Source organism: Lipotes vexillifer, unplaced genomic scaffold (assembly GCF_000442215.2).
Source record: "Lipotes vexillifer unplaced genomic scaffold, Lipotes_vexillifer_v1.1 scaffold1325, whole genome shotgun sequence".
NCBI classification, from domain to species: domain Eukaryota; kingdom Metazoa; phylum Chordata; class Mammalia; order Artiodactyla; family Lipotidae; genus Lipotes; species Lipotes vexillifer.
Genome location: NW_006781704.1, coordinates 197,983 through 224,759, shown reverse-complemented (window position 1 = coordinate 224,759; position 26,777 = coordinate 197,983). Strand labels below are relative to the sequence as shown.

The window sequence follows — 26,777 nt, the reverse complement described above, 5'->3', positions numbered from 1 at the left end:
TCTTTCCCTCAGGCACATGTCTTAAAACTGCCCCTTTTTTCCTGATGAACTTAATGCTATGTGTTTCTTGGCACACCTAAAGTTTTCAGAAGTGGTCTTGGCTGTATATCTCAATTGAGTTATTTGTGAAAGCACCACTGGTCACTGAAAATGCCTGATACCTTTCCCAAACTTTTGTTCAGTCTATTATTGATGCTGACATATCACCTCAAACTAAGCACACGGCAAATAGGTTATTGCTTGTTAACCAGAATCAACCTCCAAAATACTGATTAGTTTTTAATCATGAATATGACTGCAACAAGTTGACCGTTTAACCATCAACCTACTTCTTTGGCACTGATACATTAAAAATACAGAAAAATGGTCAAGTAATTATCTGTAACCAAGTAACCCTCAAATAAAACCGGATGTTAAGATTGATGAGTTTTGGGCCTCCCTGGTGGCGCAGTGGTTGAGAGTCCGCCTGCCGATGCAGGGGATACGGGTTCGTGCCCCGGTCTGGGAGGATCCCACATGCCGCGTAGCGGCTGGGCCCGTGAGCCGCGTAGCGGCTGGGCCTGTGAGCCGTGGCCGCTGAGCTTGCGCGTCCGGCAACGGGAAAGGCCACGACAGTGAGAGGCCCACATATCGCAAAAAAAAAAAAAAAAAAAAAAAAAAAAAGATTGATGAGTTTTATGCAACGTAAATGCAATGTTAATATTTTACTTTGATCTATATTTTAGCAGAAGTCAGTATATATATATATATAGTCTCACTATAGAAATACACTGGCAAATATACAGTTATGTATTCTCTTTAAGCAAATCTTTTTTCTTTTTTTCAGTCTTTGAAATAGACCAGTTTTACAGATGGATGTATTATAAATAGCCAGATAAATAATTTTTCTAAAATAAATTTTAAATAAATTAATTTTGAATAAATGAATGTTCTGCCCTTGATTCTTAGTAAAATATATTGATGAATATTAAACTGTGAAAAGCAAATTATCTTCACAGGTATATTATATAATATAAACATTTAATTAATTTCTTCCAATAGATTACTAGATTGAAATAATTTTTGATATAAGAAATTGTGCCTTTTCTTTCTTGCGACCAAATTTGCAAGCAATAGCAATTTATTCTAATCCTTGAAAGTACACCCAAGAACTTTATGACCCCTTGAAGAGAAAATTAGATCCTATCAGAGATCCTGGCTTAATCATAATTAAGTCCGCAGAATGTTGGGAACATCAAGGAAACCAAAGAGCCATGCCTAAGAGAAAATGTGCCAAAGTGTAATATTTAAGACAAAGTAATTAGAAAGATATAATAGAGATGTATGTAAGTTCATGACTTACCTGTTTATGATTTCAGAAGACTTTATTGATACTCATTATCCTAGTACTGTTAAATAGTTTTTCATTCAGATTTTAATTTTAGTCTAAATTTCTCCTCATTAAAATATCATAAACAAACAAACAAACAAATTCTTTAACAGTTTTTCCTCTAACTGCTCTAGATCATTGGTGGCCTTTGGTTATAACTATTAATAGTTCACATTTGTTTTGTTCATTTTTTTTTTGTGACCAAACCAAACCTTAAAAATAATTTAAAGTTGTAGCCAAATTTTAAATTTTCTGGCTTGTTTTTAACTGTCAGACCTGGCTCCCCTGCCTTTATAACCGTGCACTGAAACAGTGCCTGTCTTCTTCAGACTGTTGGTTAAAATTCCTCCTTCACTTGTGCAGGCTAAGAGTTTTCAACTTTTCAGGGTTTGTGAAAACTGTCTATATTATAAAATCATTAATATCCAGATTCAAATAGATATTTCTGCTTAAAGTTTTAACTTATATTGGTAAACTTAAACTTTTTTCTGATTTTTCTTTCATTAAATTCTCTGTATCATACAAACACATAATGTTTATACAATTAATAACATGGGCAAAACAATGCCTGTTTTCAGTGTACTCTGAAATGTTAAAATTGAATAAATTTGCACACATGAAAGAGATAATCTTTAAAATGGCTTATGACTGTATTAATGTTTCAGCATTGTGTAGTTTATATTTAGAGGTCTCTCATATTTGTTCAGTATGATTCCTTTTTGTTTGTTGGTTTATCTACACTACTAAAAACACATCTATAGTCACGATGTATGCTAGAACTGGCCTCTACATGATATAGTAATTACCCTATGTGGACATTCCCAAAACATAAAATAAAAGTTGTATGATGCTTTTGGATGCTTTCTATTTCAGTGCTAAATAATGGAGTACACATAGACGAAAACATTTTAGCTTTGAGTTTGAGTGATTAAATTTCAAGTCAATGTGTTTGCATTCATGTTGTATCATCCCCATTATGCATATCATGTGTATTTAATTTTGATCACTTGAGGTTCTAATGGAAGAGATATATCATTCTGCAAATTCAAATTAATTTTATTATTTGCTTAGCCACATCAAAGATTATAACAGAAATTCCTAGACTTATCCCACCTAGTTGTTGACACCCTCTTCCTTTGTTTTTAGGAAGGCCACTTCTCATTTTCTCCAGACACATTCTTTCTTCCCCTTCTAAGACCAAATGGGAATTTTTAAAAATGGAAATTGAAAACTTATAGCCTTTTAAACATCTAATTTATAATTTCTAAAATGTGGCGTCATTTAATTTCCTTAAAATATTTAAATGATGCCAGAAACATTACATTTCAAGCAGATATTATGTATTATTTTTCCTCTCTTATGTGTAAGTGGGATTACATCTGCCTTTATTTTTATTAAAGATCGTTTGAATACAAAAAATAAGTATTAAAAGGTGTTTTATATCTTCTCTGTCCATTGGAAGTTGTCACTTTAACTTAGGCAGAGAAGATCTTTCTTATTTCCTCCTCTATGATTCTCCTGCATGTGAAATCATAGCAGAAGTCTAGTTATTTGCATGGGGAAGGAAAAACTACCACAGGACTAGGTAAATAGAATCTAGAGGAGAATTATGTTAACATATAATCTATCTTCTCGTAGTCCTGTCACTAAATTATCATCGAAGGTGTCACAACAATGGACATCTGGTCTCCTTTGGTTGACCTTTTCCAATGAGTTAAGCATTAAATATGTGTTACAAAAAGAATTATTTTGTGTAATTCAAACAGAACCATTTATGTTGGATGTGTAATTTCGAAGTTTTGTTTACATTATGTCCTTAGGGGTTTTCTTTGTTTTAACAGCATGCAGCTTGACAGAAATACACTACCCAAAAAGGGACTAAGGTATATATTTCTCTCAGCACAATTGCTGCCTTTCTCTGTTGTTACGTAAACTTTTTGTGCTGTCTCTTTACCTCTTTCCTTTTTTGTTCGCAAAGAAGCACCTGACATTGAGGATGAAATCACTTTTAATCCCGATGTTTTCTCTGGCCTGAGGAGTTGGTGAGATGGCCCTCAGGTAGAGATTTTGTTAGAGGCCAAAACTCAGTAAATTAAATCTAATGTAAAAGCCATTATTTGGGGGGCAGCCACTTTTAGTTGAATTCAGAACTCACTTCTGAAAATTAAAACAAAATTTTAATTTTCCTAACATTTGCGTCTTGGAGGCATATGCTTGCAAAACCTCACCCCATATAGTCTACAGATGTGGCCAGTGAATGTTGAAAAGTTGAAGGATGCTCTAATTTGAATCAAAGAAAACATATTTTCATCGTCAGATGACAAATACTGTAATTAAGGTATAATTTGTAAAGAATCTTTTTGGTAAAAACTCAGAAGAGCTTTATTTTCTATTTTTCAGGAGTGCTGGTATCTATCAGATCAATATAGACATGAATTAGTCTAGTATTACATCATAATATCAAAATAATTATTCAGTTCCTCATAAAAAATAGAATGAAAATTTAACGCATGGCCATCCTTTACTGTACACTTTTATCTGATGAGAAGATATGGAAGGAACTATGAATAGAGATATAACACTCTATGAACATAAGTCAACTGCTCTTTGGTACTAAGAAGTGACTTACTCTGGTAAAAGTGAATTCTGGCCAAATAGGTCTTTCTCTGTTATCCTCCTCCTCTCCACTTTCTTAGCAAGAGCAAACAGCTTGCAATTATTCCATTCTAAGATTTCATTCCAGAAATTTATTTTCCAATAAAGGATGCCCATTTCTCTCTCCATTTTTTAAAAAAAGATCCAGACATGGTGTCAAGTGGCATTTTAACCAAAAAAGTGTTTTTGCTTTTTTTTTAAAAAATGATCTGTCAATTTGTGTTCTATTTCCTATGTCTTCCTGAGAGCATCACTGCAATTCCCTTGGCTTCTGGCCTACTACTGTCCACCATATTTAGTCTGTTTTTCACCCTCTTCATATCCTTCTAAACACTGTGCTTTTGAGCCCTTCTCAATTAACCTGGCTGTCTGCTCACTGCTTATGATTTTCAACTACATATCTCACAGAAGCATAATTTTCTTTTCAAAATCCTTTATTTTTTTTCCTGTGAGATTCAAACAGATGGTGTCAAATCATCTGGAAGAACTAAGCAATTATAATTAGATTCAATCTGTTTGAGAATGTTGCTCAGTCTGACTAGTAAGCTCCTCTCAATTGTTTTCTCGTCTCAATATTGCCTTGCCCTTGCAGATGTGCTGAAGTGTCTTAGCTGTGCTGTTTTGCAGATATACCCCGTCATCTCGGCAGGCCAACCAAGAAGAGGGCAAAGAGTGGTTACGCTCCCATTCTACTGGAGGGCTGCAGGACACTGGCAATCAGTCGCCCCTGGTCTCCCCTTCTGCCATGTCATCTTCTGCAACGGGAAAATACCACTTTTCCAACTTGGGTAAAATATTCTAAAACGTCAGTTTCATCTTGTTCCTTTCACCACCTACTCTCCCAGGAGCCCTGGCATCTCTCCATAGAATGGTTCATTTAAAGAGGAGTTAAAGACACCTTAACAGTACCCTTTATTTGTATGCTTACTGTCCACAAAATAATTTCCAAACAGTTTATTGCTCATGACAACAAGTTGACATAGGTAATACTGTTGTTATTTTATAGTCTAAGATCCAGAGGCAAAAAGAGACTATTTGACTTAAAAAAAAAAAAGAAAGGCTCACCCCTTGTAAGAGGCAGAGGCAGTAATTGATGCCAGAACACCTGACTTTAAGTCTAGGGGTTTTCTCAGAGTCCTCTTAAAAACCAGTAAAACACCTCCTTATTTTCTGTTTAATTTTTTTTAATCCTTATGAGAAAATGAATTATCTTTTTGTAGAAAATAGAAATAATTAGGAAGAAGAAAAATATGTGATTCCATGACTCCATGATCACTTCTTTGATCATTTTAAAGTTAAAACTCTCCTTAAAATGCATATGAGAATTCCTATTAAGATAATACCCTGTGAACATTTTTGGATAAATGCACTGAAAAGAAATGACTATTTGAGCCATTGGATTACTTTGTGTTTAGCATAATTTGTATGAAATATAAAATCATTTGTGTAAATGTCATAGAAAACACAGGGAAAGTGATGAAATAAAGTCTAAACATGACAGTTATCATTTAATAGATCCAATGCTTTTAAAAACAGATTGCTTTTCTATAAAGTCACATATAAAATAGTATCATTTTTTTTCTCTTTTCACTTGAGAAGTTTTTTTTTAATGATAGACCAACAGATTGTCCAAATTCTTGGATAATTTGGGCTTTTCAACTTTCCGCCCTGTAGGGATAGTCAAAGCTATTTCTCTTCTATTGTAACTATTCCTGCTATACAGAATAGAGCTTTTGGCAATGAAAAACACAAATTATTTTGGTCATGGCTCCACATGCACTAATGAATATCTATCAAACACCAAGTTTTTCTTGCTAAACCTGCACAATGATGAGACTTCTTTGCCTCATAATGGCAAAGAATGGTATAACTTTTACTTTGAGTTGTAGTTATAAAACACAGCAGGAAGCTTAAAACTCTGACTTCAAAAAATGAAATAAAAATGTTTTTATAGAGTCATAGGCATATGAAACAAAAGCTAATTTTATGCAACATTGGAATCAAACCCATGTCACCTAGTTTGCTAAGTTTGCTGGGTATCTCATGGCTCCTGTCAGTCTTTTCATTACTTGACATTAATTTGAGTATTTGAATCCCCACTCCATTATTTTCCCATTGTTGTTATTCTGACTCTATCTAGTCCATCTTTCTTTGAGAAGAAAAAAAACTCACTACTTACTATGTCTGATCTTAGCAAGTCATTTAACCTCAACTTTCTCATCTGTTGAATGGGTTCATAATACCTAGGTTATATTGTGAGGCATGACTAATGTGTGCAAAGACACAGGAGATTATCAGACTTGGGGGACTCTGCTACATCATCATTTTTATTGGAAAGCGATGTCTTACACACTGTCAGAGACAATTGCAGTAGATTTCAAATTGATCTTATTGCCTCTACTCAAATCTCTCAACATTTTCTCCCAGTGGGACTTATGAAGAAACGTCTTCCCATACATGTCAACACACTCTCATGTGCCTAGCCATATTTTATAAGCATATGTGGATTCAAATCAGGTGTTCTGAGATCTCTATGTTGTGTCATTTTACAAGAGAAAACGATGCCTAATTTTAAAATCATGAAAATTACTTTTAGAGAATTTGGGTTGTATTTCCAGATCACTGGAACTTATAATTATTAGGCAAGAAAGTAGATACTATTAAAATGCAGTCATAAATAAGAGTTACTTTATTATTAAATTTAAAAATTATATCAAATATAGCTCTTTAATTTGAATATGGATAGCATTGTCCTACATTTTACTTTGGTCATCACTTGTTTTCAATTTGATCATTATTTTTTCTGAATGATCAGTAAGATAAGTGATTATTACTAACATTCAAGAGTTGCAGTATCCATGTTTTTTATCCTTACCCATTAAAATATGTTGACATAAAATTTTTAGAAATATTACTGTAAAAATCACATATATATAACAAACATTTAAAATTTAAGATCACTACTATTATGTCATTATTAGTAGACTACTGTGAGCTACTGCCAAAGTAAACTCTGGTTTCTATATAGTTTCTGGCATGATAGCTATGTTAGAAACCATTCCTACCCAAGAAAGCATAACAGAATTTATTTATATAAAAAAATAATAAATTATTGGATGCAGTTTCATTTACTATTGGTCACAGCCCTTGTGAGGCATCCCATAACCTAGTGAGACTCATTGTCATAGTCCCACAAGTGATGATAATTGCTCAGATTCATTTTTCACCTTGCCTCAAGAGTCACCATGTAGAAGCATTATTATAAACCTGTCACTTTCAAATTCTGTATATTTGATGAACCCTTTTTCCTACAGAGTGATGTTTAAACACCTTTGTATAGGAAGTTTCTTTGCTTTACTCCCAAAGGTCCCTCTACCTCGAATGTCCTTCTACTCCCCTCTCCATATTCACCCTTCAAGCCATTCAGAATTAAGCCCTTTCTTCCATACTTATGGAAGAATAGAATCTCAGAGTTGGAAGAGACCTACATCTGGTTCAATCGTGCACCTATTATGTAAATTCTAATGACAGCTCTAGCTTCTCCTCTAAACCCACCAATGACAGAAACTACCTAAATCTAGATATATCACACTTTTGAAGTTCTTTAAATGATCAAATAAACATTTCTTGAATCTCCACCTAGTTCCCAGTTATATTCCCAAATTCCACAAAATAAATTAAAATTAGGTTACATATGACAACTCTTATTAAAACAACATCATAAACTCACTCACTGATGTGTCTAGATGTGGCAGCAAAGTCGAGGGGCAACTTGGAGGTATTTAAAAACCCACTCCATATTTCTGTCAGTTCCTATTCTCCTCAAATCATTACAAATAAACATATAATTTAATAAAAACAGTGCCTTTGGTATGATATATAGCTTAAGACAAAGTCAGTCGTCCTCTTTTCCCTAATACATAGTCACACCTATATCTGTCCTATTAGAAATGTTTACATGTCTTCTCCTGGCTTTGAATGGGTCTTAGAGGCCATTTATTCTGCCATTTTTATTTTTTAATTCATGAAGAAACTGAAGGGTAGAAATGGAGGTATTTGCCTAAAGCAAATGGAAAGCAAAGCCACCACTAGAAGCCCTGTACTAATTTGTGTCCCATTACAAAAATTCTGTCTGTCATACTTTTGTCTTCTATTGCATAACTTTTCTCAGTCTATTCTATGTTATTAATTTCTCTACCTTTCAGTCACCTCCCCTAGAGGTCACTCTTGAAGCCAGGGATCTTGCCATATTTATCTTTCTATTTAACCACAATAACAAAAAAGCAAACCCGTCATAGATTTTAACTTAATTGAACATCCTTAAATAAAATGAATATATTTCCAATGGAGAAGCTATCAGAAGTGCTTATAAATACAAACTATTCCTTTTAAAATCTACCCTAATCCTCATTACTATTTCACTTTGAATGAGCTGAGTGTTATGTTTTAAAATTATAGAAGGATACTTACTTGGATATCTCTGCAACCATTCTGTAAGAATTATGCGAAGCCAAACAATGAATGAAATGTCTTTCTAACCTCTATATACATATATTAAAATGATGCACTTCATTGCGTTGAATACTTCATTTATTTAGCAAAAAGTCAATTCATACTGTGGACCTAGAAGAGTCTGATTTACCCCAATCCAGATACCTTAAACATAAACATTCAAGTCTAGAATGTCCTTTGGAGTATCTTTTGGCTGTCCTCAGGCAATCAGATGGATTGTCACTGCTGACTGAAGGAATGTGCCTGAAAGATCTCTCTTACTCTCTCGCTCTCTCTTCTTTTCTTCTTTCTTTCCTTCTTTCCATCCTTTCTTCCCTCCTTCCAATGGATTGGGGACTTTGCAAATCCCCAGTTTCTTTCTTTCTTTATTATGTGTCACATATGCACACATAGATACAGTTCTTAGGTTTTTTATTTCTTTTCTGGGTCTTTTTTTACTGTAATTCATAGCTAGCTGTATCAGAGTTGTTCTGTGTATTGATTCATTAATACCTGTAAAATATCCAGCATAGTGCCTGGAAAATAGGAGATAATCTCCTTAAGTTATCTCATGGTATGTACTCCTCCTATTTTAGTTTGTTCTGAGATCCAGTAATTACATTAAGAAATGTAGTCTCTGTGTCACAGAAAAAAATAGCATATTCAGTCAACCACATCTTTCTTTAAATTGATGATTATCAGTTGGCCTAAAAAGTTGAGTGTCATTAGAACTATTTGGCAATAAGCACTAGGTAAATAAATTCATATTCCAAATTACAGACTTAGGTACTGCTTTGGAAAAACAAGTTTATGACTTTTGACAGTGTCACCGTGACATTCTCATCTTAGACACAGTAGAAAGTAGTTTTATGTGATTAACCTCACGATGAGCTATGGATACCACATACATTAGATTATATTTCATTTTTATTTGCCTGTATTATAACCTAACTTTGATAATAATGATGGTACTGATTATGAACTGACAAAAATTTAGAACTCAAAATGACTGAAAGTCTTTGGTTGGAAGCTTCAAACGTTTCTTCCTGGGAAATTTAAATTTCTTGTATTTTATATTCCTTTCTATTTTTGCTTTCCCCATTAAAGTGATCTATTTTTCTCTAAAAAGAAATGTGCAGCTTCTAGGAACACAATCTTTTCTTCATAATGGGCAGCAGGAAATACCATGTTATTTCTAGCAAAAAACAGTAGAGGTGACTCGATGGTTTTGTTTAATACTGCTTTAAAAATTGACATACTGCTTGCCATGAAAGTGCTAGAAAAAAAGAGGACTCCACTGTAACTGCTATTGAAAATTTCAGAGGCAGACATCCCAGAATAATAGGCTGTGTGTGCTTTGTTTTTCAGTGAGCCCGACAAATCTGTCTCAATTTAACCTTCCTGGGCCCAGCATGATGCGCTCAAACAGCATCCCAGCCCAAGACTCATCCTTTGATCTCTACGACGACTCCCAGCTTTGTGGGAGTGCCACATCTCTGGAGGAGAGGCCACGGGCCATCAGCCATTCAGGCTCATTCAGGGACAGCATGGAAGAAGGTAGGCATCGAGGGAAATAAAGATGAAGTTACTTTAGTTAACTCAGACATGAAAACTATCACATCACTCACATCACAAGGATTCCCTCAACAAAGTAAATAAGTATAACTCTCACTTGGGAGCCCTGAAGCTTGAAGAAATTTTAGTCTGCATTAGCTTCTGTTTCTTTCTGTATTTGGAAATATGCCAGAAATTGTTTCATTTAATACTTGGCTACAGAGCAGTTCAGAGTAAGTCTGGTGTTCTCATACAGAAATCTGTGTAATTTTAGAGACTATTTACCCTGGTGTGCCAAATATCCAAGTGACTGTTTTGTTTGACACCTCAGTTTAAAAACCATAAAAGATACATAAACCAGAAAAAATTCTCTTATGAAACAACCACATGCTGCCGACTTTTATTCTCAGAAACTCCCTCTGGTGTTAGTTTTTATTATGATATTATTTTAGAATTCGTATTGTGCCTGCTTTTTGCTTTGTAAGTTACATTTCCTTATCCATTACATTAAGATTCTCACCTGACCTAATAAATGTCTTTGTAGTTGTAAAGTTCTACATGAATACTTTATAACAAAAACTCTTTGAAAAACTCAGGAGGCTTAATTGATTTTCAAATGTATGTAATTTTCTAAACTGTATAACCTCAAATGTCAAACTTGATGATAACATTTGAGAGATTTTCTTCTTTGATTTAATGAATGATTTTTAAGTACCCACACAGGAAAATTGTGGCACACATATTATAAAGCATATCAGCTAAGGATAAAATAAAGGTAAACACAGAAGTTCAAATAGATTAGAATAAAATCAGACGTGTAATCAGCCCTACTATCCTAGTCCTTAGTAAGTCTGTATAAAAAAGGGGACTCTAGATCTTGAAGCATACCAAGGGTTTAAACCTCTGGTCATCCATTTATCTGTGGTATGAACATGAGCTAGTTTTGTAACTTTATTAGTCCTGATTTCTGTATGTGTAATTTCCAAGGATGAAAACAGAGTCAAGAATAGTTCTGCTCCCTTCTCTTTCCCCTTCCTACCTTCCTATTTAAAGTATCTTCTGACTGTAATTGAGGTAGCTGTAAAAGTTGGCTCCCGGTCTTCAGGTCACCGCTGTACATTTATTTAACACGCTGGTACTAAATCAGTTGACCGTAGTTGCCACTGCCTTTTGGGATATTAACCAAACCACTGAATTCACCATGACAGGTAGTGAATTCTACCCTGAGGGTCTGCTGATTGCTTCAAGTGTAGACAAAATGTAATTAATCTGAAATGTAAAGTCATCACCTTTCTGAAATGGTTCCATCACTCTCTTCACAGACAGGCCTCTTATAATACTGGAAAAATGATTTGCTAAGCATACTGATGGCTTCCTAGGGTGCCTCATTGACAGAGCAAATGCTCTTTATATGCTGGGAAATTCTGGCCTTCCGTGTATGAGAATGAAATAATCTGAACTGTTGAAAGCCAGCCCCAGTGGGCAAGATGGCTTTTTGATGTCTGTACATTGAATACTGAATTATTATAATTCTTAAATTATGCTCTAAAATTAAGGAATTGTTGGACAGGAAATGTAAGGGACTTTATTGATTCCCTGCCCAGTGCTCACGGTGAAAGATGAGGAAACTGAGCCACAAACTTTAAGGTTATAGACCTAAGCAGCAGAAAAAGGCTAAAAATGGGATCTCCTGATTCATCGTCCACCTTCCTACTGGTGCACCATATGCTAACAGTCTAAGTTCACACCAGTGTTATTAAAAGTTGAAAGAATGTGCTTTTGTTTAAAAATGACTAGCATTTTTCACACCTCACAGAGTGATTTGCTCAAGCTAGGACTCTGGGAGTCGTCCTTTATTCCGCTCTTGACCCACATCAGTTTTAAAGAGGTTCTTCCTGGTGTCTCTCAAATTCATCCCTTTATTTTCATCCCAACTGCCTCTATCCTACACAGTTTTCCCGGTCCTCTCCAGACCAGGTCGTGAGCACCCCCAGGTGCTTTTGTAGTACCCAGAACATTGCTCTTAATAGTATTTATATGACCCTGTTGTGATTATCTTTTTAGTTACATATCTTTCTACTTCTTTTTGGGCTCCTAGGATTGTGGCATTCAATTTTACAGTCCCAGCATCTAGCAAGGGCCTGTCACATTGTGTGCATTTGACTAATGTTTATTTAATGGATGAGTAAGCAGAAATAACCTTATATTATCCCACAATGAAAAGAGGAAGAACTTTTCTACAAGTATAATTAAGCACAATTTTGTCCACCTTTTGGGCTTAATATTGTACATTGGACTTGCAGAAATATAAATCATTCTGTTAATTGTTTAAGATTGGTATTTTGATGCCCCTACCTAAAAGACAGTATGCAATTTCCATCCTTAATTTCAATGAGGCACCACCTTGAAATAAGAAATACTTTCTGTTACTAAAATTATGAAGGAAACCATACTTCTCCATTAGAATGGGTATAATCAGCTCATCACAGATAACGTTGGAAGAGCTTATTTCCCTGAAAGTTTACGGAGAAAAAAATTGAAAATGGATCTTTGTTGTATAAAAATGAAATTAAATATAAAATACATAAAGTTTTTTTAAAGTTTAAACTTTCGTGGCAACTTTAGGTGTCCATGATTTTCTGATTATTTATTATGTGGCAGTTTACTCTAGTTTTCAATACGTGCAAAGCATGCTAGAAGGGCTTGCACTTGTCAGTTCTTCTCTGTAACGTGGTGGAGGAGGCACTTCAGGGACCTTTCCGTGGCTCAACATTTCGATCTCTAAAAAATGATAGCAGACTTGTTCTCAGATTCTTATGTTATTTTTATTTCCTTAACCACGTATTCTTCACTTTTCAGTAAAGGTCTGGTGGTTCTGAGCAGACTTCATTACTTCACCTCTTGTTCTTTTTTGCTTTCTTCAGTTCATGGCTCTTCATTATCACTGGTCTCCAGCACTTCTTCTCTTTACTCTACGGTAAGTGTTGACTGTTAAGAAAACGCTTTTGCCTTTGCCAAGCACACAAATGGTTAAATAGGTTGGCATTTACACAGAAGCCTCGCAATTAAATAAGGGTGTACTCTAAGCTCCTGCATACTGATAAAGTGGTGGGTGCTCTCCCAGCCCTTCTATGGCTCATTTGTATGTGCCTCCACTTGACTTTTATGTACTCATTGTAATCAGTGAGCGGATAGAAAACTGAATCTCATAAAACCGGATGGGCTATGACTCGGAATCCCTGAAACCATGTATGATGATCCACCATAATCTTATAATACTGACCACTTTTCCTTGTTCGGTTCCCTGAGCCATGACTGGTAATTGTTCTATGGTATCTTCTCCATTTTCTTTTATAAGTTCATTTTTTGAGAAGATCACACCAAAGGGTAAAAGCCTAAAAGGCTTGGTGACTTTTTAAACTGTATCTTCTGAAAGAGTGTGATTTTAAAAACTTCATTTCTTAAGAGAGAAATGCCAGTGTATCAACGTATTTTCCCAATGTGTGAAATTATATTTTGTTTTTGCCAAGATGAGTTTTCTGTCCACTTATTAAAATTTCATCATTTTCAAAAAGTCTACAGGCAGTTACGTTTTACGAAAAGTTTCCTTCATCCTAGGTTAGAGCGGGGTATATTTTAGTTTATGAATCTCACTGAGTCTTGAGCACTATGAATAATCCCTAATCCTATCGAAAGGTTCATGAAAAGTTCAAAGCCTCAGCTGTCACTGAATAATTAAGCATTAAGGGCAATACTAATTTTTTCATTCGTTTTCATTAAGTTCAAATGTTATGGCCCTCTTTTTATATTTATTGCTTTAAAGTGTTACTCAAGATCAGACTATCATTGGCAGAGGCAATATTTTTCTTATCATTTCTCCTTTTAATGATTAACATTGCCAATCGATTCTATGAATAATGAAATCTCTGTTAGCGTTTAGATAAATCTGCTGTTTTAGGCAAATGGATAAAGAAGTGAGAAATGTAAAAATGTATCGGAAAAAACACAAAGAAATACGTCGTGTTCCTCCCATTGGGCCAATGCCACTGCTTGACGGGAGATATAGTCTGACTTAAACCCTTGCAATTGAAGTCTCTATATAACATTAAAAGATGCAGCATCATTATAGTCATATTTTAAATATATAAAAAACAATATTTGGATAAGAAACTACCTTCATGAAGCCTGAGAAAAACTCAAGAAGAAAAAGAGCATGGGTTGAGGAAAAACAGATGGCTAATTAGTATACAAGAGTCTAATAGACCTTTCTGTGATAATAAAATTATTCTATACCTGTACTAGATTATACAGTAACCACTAGTCACATGTGGCTATTGAGTGTTTGAATTGTGTGTGGTATGACAAAGGAAGTGCATCTTTTATTTTAAGTAATTTGAATTTATATAAACACGTGCCTTGTGGCTGCTATACTAGATATTACAGGTTTGCAGGGAACAAAGGAGGTACATTTAAAAAATTATAGATTTATAGGAGCAGATGTCAAAATAATAAGGATAAATTAGAAAGTATAAATGAGAAGTATTAAGAGTACAATATGAAATAGGCACAGAGATGAAAATAAAGAAACTATACACACATATTTATGTGATGAAATAGACCCTCATGTTAAGTGTGAAAAGAATGGATTAGGTGATCAAATCACATGAGAAGGTGATATTATTAGGAAATTAAGAAATTTAAATAGTTCTATTGGAAATGATGGAAATTATATAATTGAACTGACAGCCTGTAGTTAGACAATTAAAATAAATGCATATGTGGAGGAGTAATAAAGAGAAAAATCGCAGGTGATAGAGGAGTCATTTCTGTCTCCAGTCCCCCATTATCATGCACTGATAGTTAATTGGCAATGAAAAGATATCTGTGAAAGTGCTTTTCAAACTATGAAGTGAAAATTCAATTTATCATTTTTCTTCATGCCTCCTTAAGGACTCAGGATAAACCATCAGTTGATTTACATTTTTGCCTGACTCTATCAGGAATTATTGTGTGACATCAGGCAAGTTGCTAAATTTCTTTGGACTGTACCTGCAACATAAAGTTGGCAAACAGCAGCCAGATCTAGTCCATCTGTCCCAAGGGATTTCTGCAATAGTTAGAGAAGATAAGGTTCATTATATACCATAAATTACAAAAAATTATAAACTGCATGGGAGCACCATTTATATCATAGTCTTTGTGATTTGCACCTTTTGAAGTTATGCCATGTGCAAGTAACACAGTTGTGCATGATATCCCTTCATAAAATAATTAGGGAATTTGCCGGCGGTCCAGTGGTTAGGACTCCGCACTTCCACCGCCAGAGGCCTGGGTTCAATCCCTGGTTGGGGAACTAAAATCCCGCAAGCCACGCGGTGTGGAAAAAAAAAAAAAATTAAAGTGTTTAGGGGAAAAAGATTATTATTTTTTTAAAGGACTATTAGACACTATTTGCCATTATGAGGCAATATACTGCTCTTCCTAACAATGAATATAAACAGTCTTTAACACCATCATTTATGCAACTTATAGAATTATATGTTTTGATTTAAAATATTAAACTAGGGCTTCCCTGGTGGCGCAGTGGTTGGGAGTCCGCCTGCCGATGCAGGGGACACGGGTTCATGCCCCGGTCTGGGAAGATCCCACATGCCGCGGAGCAGCTGGGCCTGTGAGCCACGGCCGCTGAGCCTGCGCGTCCGGAGCCTGTGCTCCACAATGGGAGAGGCCACAACAGTGAGAGGCCTGTGTACTGCAAAAAAAAAAAAAAAAAAAAAATTAAACTAACAAAGATGACTTGTTGTAAAGAACATTTACCTGTCAAATTACAATATAATAAATCCAATTGAAAGGATTGTTTCTTCACATATAACTCTTGAAGTCTCTACCAATTATAATTTGGTAAAATTTTCCAAAGTACCTTGTTATAAAGCTGAGTAAATCATCTTACAGAATTTTTGAGCAGAAAGATCCGGGGAGATTACACACTGGTTGGAAATCACAGACCCAATCTGACCTGCCAAGCTGTTACCTTTGGCAAACTTTGAGTTTGTGTGTTTGTTTTCAAATCTAAGCCAACACTGAAAAAATATGGAGTTTTACCTAAAAATTCAAATTTCTCAATTCCTTTTAAAGTAATCGGAATATCTAGCAACACGGAAATGAAATTCCTCCAGGTTTACAGCATCACCCCTTTTAGATGTTGGCATGTGAATTCAGGCAAGACCCAGCCTCCAATTCTCTTCCTGACACTGAAGCTGAGTTTGCACTGTTAGTTATTATTGTGCTGTTGTGTTTATTGCAGGAAAGAGATACTCCTCAGTATCCATATCTTTATGAAAAGTGGGGAAAACAGATAACCTAGGAAGGCTATGTGATTTTTTTTTAATACCCAGGGCTCTTTTTATTCTTTGTATGTCTAGTCCTGTTAAACATTTAAAAATTTGATCCTTGCAATAGATGTTTTCTGAGAGGCTATATATTAAAAATTGTATTGAACCCGTTTTGTACTTGGAATCTAATTTGTATTGATTTAATAAGAGTGAGCGAGGGCTATGTTAGTTCACTGTGGAGCCCTTCAGCATATTTCCTAACACATAGCTAATACTAAAGTAAACATTTTTTGATTAGTAAATTTGAAAGGATGAATGAATGGCCAAGTAATGGCTTACAGAATAAAGAATCATCTAATAGATTTTTATTTAGGCAAGGTGTTTTATATTGTTTACCACCCTTGAGGACATTGGGCCAGCTTCAAAACCATCATTTAAAAATGGCAAGTAATCATATTCCATCATAATGTCATCAATCCATGCCTAACCCACTGAAGGAAATATTAATATTCTGGCTCATTGCTTCAACTTTATGGTAACACCTACCCAGTATTGCTAACCACAGGATATAAAAGAAGGCAAAGATTAAAGAAAAAGTTAGTTCTGAAAAGTCAGCAAAGAGAAAGTCATTCTGTACAGTATATATAAAATTAATATGTGATGGTTATGCATGTAACTAGTGTAACTTATTCAGGGCTTTTTTAATGAAAAAATGTGATGACTGTCTTTCTTGACTATTTTTTTTAAATAGCATACAGTGCTCTTTTCAATATGCAAGTTACTTATTGAGTATCAGTTCTGTATAATCCTAGCAAGCCTAGAAGCAGGATTTGGACAGAATAAACTGGCAGTAAATATGCAAAATACCAGGGAAACCAAATAGTCAAAGTTGATCATGCCATATGTCTCAAGGCAAACAACCTCCAGCTTTTGATCCATGAAATTTTTATCTTAAAATTCCTTCATTCTGTCTGATTCAAAAATCAAACTTTATATGAAACATTGAAATTATTATAACTTAAAAATATTGAATCTTCACTTTAAAAAGTTGAGATATAAAACATTAAAGCTTTATGTCAGAATTTGTTTTTAAAACAGTTTTCTTGTAAAGGCTATTAGGATTCTACTAGTTAACCACTCTTCATTTAACTACTATATTAATAACTATACATATTTTTTAAGAATAAAGAAAATATAGGATAGAAAAAAATCCAGTTTAAAAGAGATGCTTATGCATAAAAAATATCCTGAGGGTTATTTTACTTTGTTTTAGTTTATGTTTTCTGGAGGAAAAGAAGAGATAAAAAATGGTTTAGGTACTTCTGTGTCAATTAATCAGGAAATGTCTCAAAAGGAGAGAAAGGAGACAGGAGATTGTTTTTCAGCTTTGGATCTGCTCAAGGCAATGAACAGACTTGTAATGTTCAGCAATATTATGCATTCTCCAGCTTTTTCCAGAATGAGGGAGCTTCCCAAATACAATGGCGCACATAATTCATTTTCTGGCATTTTGCAGCCTAACGTGAAGAAGAAAAACAGAGCTAGGAGTTTTCTACAGCTGAGGCCAAAACACCCCTCAAGGTCCTACAGCAGTGCTCATTTCCATTATCTGTGGAGCCGATGTTTGTCAGCCACTTTTTTTTTTTTTTTTTTGCGGTACATGGGCCGCTCACTGTTGTGGCCTCTCCCGTTGCGGAGCACAGGCTCCGGACGCGCAGGCTCAGCGGCCATGGCTCATGGGCCCAGCCGCTCCGCGGCATGTGGGATCTTCCCGGACCGGGGCACGAACTCGTGTCCCCTGCATCGGCAGGCGGACTCTCAACCACTGCGCCACCAGGGAAGCCCTGTCAGCCACTTCTATCACCGCCTTACCACTGGGGGTTTTAATGTTTTGCTGACTTGGAGCCCAATAAACTTATTTAATGATCACTAAGAAAAGCAAATAAAATAGAAACTAATCAGCAGATTTTCTGTGGTTGTCAGTACAGGTCAATGTTTTTCCTCTAGTCTTATTTGGCATTCTTTATGATCTATATATCACAGAATCAAATTCCAACTCCTAGGTCCTGGCTAAAAATCTCTGTAATTTCATAGAGTATAAATTTCCTAAAATCTGTATGAAAAAAAGATCTACTCTATTATTTTTTTCTGCACTCATATTTTTTAAAGTATAATTTTATACCTTTTTGTTGTTTATGGTCTGGGTCTTAGGGTAACACCATTTTTTAATTCTATCCTTTGCTTTCAAGACATACTACATATCCATAAATCAAATAACTGATATTTTTAAAAAACCATTAGGTTTATATATAACGAAATATTCATTTGCAGTCCTACAGGTTCCTGTTTTTACTGTTTTAATTTAATAATATCATATATTTTACCATGTTCTTATGTTAGACCAAAATAACATTTTAAATACACAGTATAATTATTTTATTCTTTTATATTTGTAGAATGAATTGACACTAATTATTTAGAGTTAAATTCTTTTTCCTTTTTTTCTTTTACAGGCTGAAGAAAAGGCTCATTCAGAGGTAGAAACCTTGTAGCATTTTTACATTTGACTGTTTTCGTTTACATTTATGATGAAATGAGTGTTTCGACCACTAGAGGGCTCTATGATACAACCCATAACTCTCCAACACTGCTAATAGAAGTGACCCAGCTAGTGATAGATGGTCTTGGATATTTCCTCTTAAAAGAAAATGAAACGAAGTTTTTAGAAGCAAACTCTTTTCTCATGTTCTAGCTTGGAGTCTTAACTCAACATCTAATAAGTTGTCTCTAGTAGTAAGCACTCACAAATCTTTGATGGATGAATGAATGAATGTGTGGTCTATTATATTATAGTCTCTTCCCCCACTGCCTGTTAGACTAAGTGCATAGGATTAAGGCAAGTATTGAATTTGAGGCACTAGACCGCCACAACACAATTTACCAGTATCCCAGCCCCTCTATTATTTGGTGCCAGGACTTTGCTGCTTCTAATCACTTGATGTATAGTGTAGTATATTGTTCTAATCACGTACATTTCACAAATATTTCATCGCAATCACGTACAAATCAGATTGCAGCCTGGAGAGAACATTATTTTTCTTTCCCTTTGTATAAGAGTTGTCCTGGCCAAGGAGAGCAGGGAGACTTTAATTAGGCCTTTATTCAAGGTGTGCTAATGACTATTTGATTGGTTTTACCATGAGCAAAGAAAAATGCATTGGTAACAGCCTCTGCAAAGGAACTCTTCCCTTTGAAGTTTTATTTTATTAGCCTTTTAAAGTAAAATTTGTGCTGTATTTTAAAAAAATTGAAAAAGTATAAATTATATCAATTTTATCTTTATAATTGCTAGACCAAAGAGTAAATACGGTTTTGAAAAACCTAAACTATTTACATCTCACGGACATGGCAAAATTCTACCATCGACCTCAATACGTATAGCTACTAAGGCATAGAAATACCACATCTGTTTGCCATGTTAGTAGTTATCCAACTCCCCTTTAATTATTTATGCCCCATAGTAGGTTATGATTCTTTTTTAATGATTTATATTACTTTAAGTTTTCCTAGACTCTATTTTAAAGGAAATCTGATCATGTAATAGAGACTATTAATTTGAGAAAGCCTCTTTGAATTTGTATTGTTTTAAGAATAAAATAGATGTTCTCTGCTTTCTGGAACCATTTGCGGTCATCATCATTTGAATGCAGCTCAAATGCTCTTTGGGTCTGGGGGTATCTCTTTTTTTAAAGGACAGGAGTCAAATGGAATCACATTTACTAAAATTATGTAAATGTCCCCTGTCTCTAATCCCAGTTTAAAGTTTAGTTCTTTTTTAGAGTCTTTTCAGTATTTACCACCATTTCTTCTCCACAAAAATCTAATGGGTAGGAAAAAAAAAAAAGACAGTTAATGAACTGTGTCAAGAATGCTCTTTCAAACTAGGGTAGTGTTTTGAAAGGCTAACTACAACAATAGAAGACTTGTTTCTGAAGAAATGAGAATCATCAGAGTAGAATGATTGGCACCTAAGTAACTAAAATCCCTTGAGACCAGAAGTATACTTGTAGACTTAGTCTCAGTTGCTTATAAATATCTTAACCTTACTAATCACTGTCTATATTTCATGGAAACATGAAGCATGCAGATTAAACTGTGGAAAGTGCTTAAATTAAAATTTTAAGTATGATATATACTCTCATCTTTTTCTGGTTCACTTTTATTTGAGTGTGGACCTAACCAAACAGGAAAATATTTTAGCATATTTATGTTGGTGGTTTATCTAGCCATTTTTACAGTATTACTGATTTTTCCCCTTTTTTGAAACTATGGATAACCTATAACAGCATTTCTGCCCAGAGCTCATAGTAACTCACTGAATAAAGGGCATTATAACAAAGACTTGGGAAGGCTTCTCTAAGTGTAAGGAATTAAAACTCCAGCAAATAAAATTATTTTCAAATATGGAATCATTAAATGTTGAATTGGAGCCAACTTTCAGTGACTGCAGGATATTCTACAGCTTCTGAGAAGTTGCCAAAGTATAGGAAATAAAAATAAACATACAAAAAAATGGATAGAAAAATAAAAAGACCCAGAAAAAATATATATGTATATTTACTGGGGGTAGGATGAGCTAATTATAGTATTGGCTTTTTTGGATTGAATTCTTAGTTATAAGTTAAAATCTACTAGCATATTGATTTGATTTTTTTTTTTTAATTACATTCAGCAAATCCATAAACTACGGAGAGAGCTTGTTGCATCACAAGAAAAAGTTGCCACTCTCACATCTCAACTTTCAGCAAATGTAAGTCACTTTTGATTTTTTTTGATATATTAAAACAGATGTTTATATAGTAAATGGGATAATTTTAGTAACAGACTCACAAACTTTAAATGTCCAAAATTATACAGACTTTAAGTCTGTAAATAGTGGGACTTTCCTGCACGCTGGGTAATCAAACATAAATCCACATTGATGAGGAATCACAATGTGGTTAAAGTGGCTTTTTGTTTCATGTAAAGTTGGAAACATTAGTAAAAGCTACAAGTCTTATTTCTTTTCTTACTTCTCATTGTTACCAACGCCCAGCCCCACATACGTAAGACTTTCTTCAGCTCCAAGACAATGAGGGGTTGACAGTGATTAACTGTGGAGTATAAAAAATTCTTGTGCCCTGTCTCCTTCAGCACAATTTATTGGACAATTAGTTAAGCAGCCAGTTAATTCTCTAAATTTGGGTTTCTTAGCTATATTATAAATGAGCTACAGTTCTCTCAAAAACCTTGGTAGCCTCCTTATAGCAGTTTAAGCAGCTGAGGATCGCAAAAAATGATGATGGCAAAAACCATCAGTTATATTAACATTTACTGAAGATCCTTCAGTGTGCCCCGGAGTATACTCAGAGTAGGAGCAGAAATAAAGGCGAACATGTGGCATTGTGCCTGGCCTTAGGGAACAACAGTGTTAGAAGCAGCAGTGAGGGGTGAGGAAGCTCCCGCTATTTTGCCATATGTCCTGACACCTTCACTCAACATCAGTCTGCTCACTTCCACCGGGTGGCTTTGGGCCTGTTCCTGCCTCACCATTCTGCTCTTCGTGGAGTTCTTCCATCTGCTCAGCAAAGCTTAGCACAGCAAGAGTGAGCAAATGTGGGCTCACTGGGTATGAGTTAAATAAGAGATTTTTTTCTTTTTTTCGGTACGCGGGCCTCTCACTGTTGTGGCCTCTCCCGTGGCGGAGCACAGGCTCCGGACGCGCAGGCTCAGTGGCTATGGCTCACGGGCCCAGCCGCTCCGCAGCATGTGGGATCTTCCCAGACCGGGGCACGAACCCGGGTCCCCTGCATCGGCAGGCGGACTCTCAACCACTGCGCCACCAGGGAAGCCCTAAATAAGAGATATTTTAAGAATAAAAGTTATTGTGCAATATATTGGGTTGGCAAAAAGTTTGTTTGGGTTTTTCCGTACCATCAATAACCCAAACGAATTTTTTGGCCAATCCAGTACCTTCCACAGTATATAAGTAAGTCATTTCACTCACAATGCATTCATTTTAGCACTGTTTTTGAATTGACTTTATCTTTTTAACTTTGGGAGAATCAAATGAATTTGGGATTGGCTATATTTATTTTTTATAGATGTTGTCAGGGGATTCTTAAAATAATAGCAGGTTTTAGGGAACTGTTTAGACAATACTGGAAGAGAACAGTATTATTTAACCCATATTTTTTGTCTAAGAATAATTCTTAAATAGTTCAGAAGCCACTGTAAATTTTATACTATAGGCTATATGTATAGTAGTATAAAGCACTCCCGTCTAGATTCCTGAATTTGTACCCAGAGGACATATTGCAGTGTAAAAGCCGGAACACACTGGGTTGTGTTTGTCTGCAATGAGGAAGGCTCAATGACAGACCCTATGCACTGGATAGTAAAGATATAAATGTCTTGAACGATTACTCAGAGTTTTGTTTTATTTTGTAAATGTCTCTTGCATGGACTTACATATCAGTTGTTGGATTAATAAATGGCTGCTATACATAATGGAATTGGGGCTTTTACCGAATAATGTTTATACTGTCTCCATTTAAAAAGTAATATGGTTGACCCTTGAACAACACGTGTTTGAACTGTGCAGGTCCACTAATGCATGGATATTTTTAAAATCTGCATGTAAGTGGATCCATACATTTCTAAATATCTACATATAACTGGACCCGCGTGGTTCAAACCCGTGTTGTTTAAGGGTCAACCATACACAATCCATGGTTGGTTGAACCCCTGGATGTGGAACTCACAGATGCAGAGGGCCAACTATGGGACTTGAGCATCCATGGATTTTGGTTCCGGAACCAATCTCCCACAGATACCAAGTGACAAATGTACATGAGTATTGTATTAAAAAGAAAAACTGAAATTAAAAGAAGTGTTTAATAAAAGATATATATTTGTTTTTCCCTCTGAGATTCCCATTCCCATTCTTGGTTATTGATTTCTTGTGTTTCCTTTCAACATTGTTCTTCTGTATACCCCTGAATACATATATACGGTACACATTTGCAAAGGCTTATACACACACACACACATATACACACGGAAGGAGCCAAGTTCTAATGTAGGAGGACAGTCCTGGGGGACAACTTGATGCCATTGTTTGGAAAGTTACCAAACATTTTACAAAGATGTCAGCCATTGGCTATCTGCCACTTCTCTCAAGTCATGCATGCCACACTATTTTCATTGTTGTGTTTTCACGACTATGGACTTTGTATTCTCAGCTGAGCATTGATATGATTGTCAAAGCATGAATAGTGTTTCTTATGGTGGGAAAAAAAAAAGTACTCTTTTTTTTTTTTAAAGTACTCTTTTTATGCATAAAGCACAGATATATAGAGTACATAAACAGGTATCCAGCATATCTCTGATATTAAAATGGCCATGGAGGAAGGGGACAATTAGGAAAAAAAAAAATCTATAATGTCTCCCTAGGGGGTGATAAAGAAAAAAAAGTAAGAAACATAAAATTAGAAAAATTGGTGCCAAATTGATAAATTTGTTTAAAAAGTGCTAGTCTTGGAAAAACTATCCAAATATCTCCAGCCTTCCCTGTCCACATGTGTGTTATCATTAGTAGTACATTTTGCGCGTGGATAGGAGCTTAATATATATCCTATTTGGTGTGTTCTTCTTCTTTTTTTTTTTTTTTACTTCATAATGCATTTTAGAAATATTCTCAAATCACCTCAGACCCACACAGAAACCTGTACATAGCAGCTTTATTTTTTAATAGTGCAAAAAATTGGAAACAACCAAAATGTCTCTTAATAGGTCCACGTATAAACAAACTCCGATAGATACATCCATACCATGGACTGCCCCTCGGCAGTAAAATTAAATAACTATTAATACACACAGCAACTTGGATGGATCTCAAGTGCATTAAGCTCAGTGAAAAAAAGACCAATTTTAAAAGGTCGCATACTATATAATTCCATTTTTTCAACATTCTCAAATGACAAAATTATAGAAATGAACAACTTAGTGGTTGCCAGGGTTTAAGGAAGGTGGTCACCTCTCTCCTGAGAGTGGGTGTAACTATAAAGGGTAGCAATAGGAAGAGCTTTGTGGTGATGACAGGTGGTTATTTACATGTGTGAATCTTCATATGTGTACCAATAATGAATTTCTGGTTTTGATATTATACTGTAATTTTATAAAATGTAACCATTGAGGCAAACTGAATAAAGGGGTACAAGAGTCCTCTCTGTACTCTCTTTGAAACTTCTTGTGAATCTGTAATTATTTCAGGTTTAAAAATTAAACACCTAAAGATCTATCACAATTTTTAAAAGTGATGTCTAGTTTTTAATTTCTTGGGAATTTAAATCTTATTGAACCATTTAGTGCTTTTTTTATTCGGTGGTGATATGGATTGTTAAAGCTTTTTACCATCAGATAAATGTATTGCTGAAACTGTCAAAAGATAAAAGTCAGAAGATTCAGGTAATGAAGATATATATTATCTTCTATTCTTTTACAAAGCAGTTTATCAAAATTTACTTTAAAACTATTGCAGTAACTAAGAACTTGTGTAAGTGGATGCCTGTATAAATGTTTATAAAATAATTTTAAGGTCAGTCCTATTTTAAACATTTAATAGTATCATTATAATTACTAGGTATGGATATTTATGTTCCTTTGTATCTTTAAGGATATAATCTCCTTTACACATTCAGAAATTTGAATTATTTATAAGGTGCAAACCATCTTGAACTCATTCTCTTTAGCACTTAGTTTAAAATGTCACTTTAGATTCAGTACACCATTATAAGTCATCAAAGGATTTACTTGAGAAAACACTTGGTTTCTCAGTTCTAAGAAATACTGCATTTAAATTTCATTCAGAGTGTGTTTCACATCATTGCCTCTGAATTAACATCTGTTGATGTATGTAATATATGCATATATTTTAATATACTTGTACAGAAATGAAATGAATTATAAGACTGAAAAATTTTTCTGTCGAGTTTCTTCAATGTAAGTGAAAAATTTTTTTTAATCTTGTACATTTCCTGTTTGGAGGTAAAGATATGCCTTTTATTTATTATTTTATTCAGACCACAAGTAAACTTTTTACTTTTTGGTGAAATGGGATCACTACAATGACCATTGTTGTATAGAACTGTAATAGCCATGATTTATAAAGACAAATTACAATGTTTGGTTCTGTAGAAAATATCATTAACTGTTATTATTATCGTTTATTTAGTAATCATTTTAAGATCCAGCTATTCAGTTTCACTCAATATATGAATAATTCTATCAGGACTTATTTGGTTTTCCTTAATTTGGGCTTTTGGGGTTTTTTTTCTTTTTGTAATTGATGTGTCACATGTTTGGACCTGGCAGCATGATTATATTTATATGGAGTCCAGACAATAATCTGTGTTTTAATATTTAAATTTGAAACATCTGTTTCTCTGCTTTTTCTCCCCCTTTGTTAAAAGGGGCAGTGGTAAGTCAGAAAGTTATTCAGTCAGCTCACCTCTCATTTGCCTGACAGAATATGACCTCCATTCAGTAGAAGGTACGCTGAGCCTTTCCCTCCCCTTGCGAAGTTCTCTGAGCAGAGCTGCAGAAAGCCTGGGAAGCCTCTTTATAGAGCTGTGTCCACTAGGATGTCTGGAGAAAGGAGAGAGGGTATGTTGGCCAGCGCTATTGCCTGGCCTTCTTTGAATCAATACCCCACCAACAAACAGGAAGAGAACAGGAGCCCCACAGTCCAAGGCCCCCGGGAATGTATGGTCACATCAGACAGTCAGCCAGGTGCCGCCTGGCCTCTCACCCATACCTTCATGCTGCCAAGCCAGGTGGGATGCACTTAATGTATTTCTTACAAATCTCAGCCCTTAGGTAATTTGGATATGAGCACTAAGGCTAGTTATTGCTACCACTTTTCAAAGATACTGCTGAATGAATGTGTAACCAAAAAAAGTTTTTTTTGCCTTTCAGTGCATAAGTCTTTTAACCACAAATCTCTCAGGTGTTATTTTCCTTGGGATTGTGTCCTGTATCTTTGCTCTATTTAATATTTTTATATAATCTGGCAGTTACTTCTGTTTTTCTGCATCTCCTTTAAGGGAAAACTATTTTGCGCATAATTAACAATGACAGACACTGAAGGGACCATTTTATACGGTAAAAGAAATATGAAATCTTATTTATGATAGTTTCAGAGTCATTTTCAGTTCATCTAACTACTGATTTTCAAATGTAAAGTCATCTATTTCTGTCTATCTATCTAATCTGTCTATCTATCCCCATATACATCTATGTAAAGAGTATGTTTTATTTGGCTGATGGGCTGTCAC

At 34.9% G+C, this 26,777-nt stretch overlaps 1 protein-coding gene across 3 annotated transcripts in view; it reads left to right on the top strand.

Moving 5' to 3' along the window:
• Positions 1-26,777, top strand: part of NAV3 (neuron navigator 3) — a 369,647-nt gene that overhangs the window by 287,058 nt on the left and 55,812 nt on the right. For all 3 annotated transcript variants that reach the window (XM_007454822.1, XM_007454823.1, XM_007454821.1), the window contains exons 17-22: positions 3,211-3,252; positions 4,652-4,812; positions 9,884-10,072; positions 12,994-13,046; positions 18,915-18,938; positions 21,134-21,211. In XM_007454822.1, coding sequence (XP_007454884.1) covers positions 3,211-3,252; positions 4,652-4,812; positions 9,884-10,072; positions 12,994-13,046; positions 18,915-18,938; positions 21,134-21,211 — 547 coding nt within the window. The remainder of the gene's footprint in view (positions 1-3,210; positions 3,253-4,651; positions 4,813-9,883; positions 10,073-12,993; positions 13,047-18,914; positions 18,939-21,133; positions 21,212-26,777) is intronic.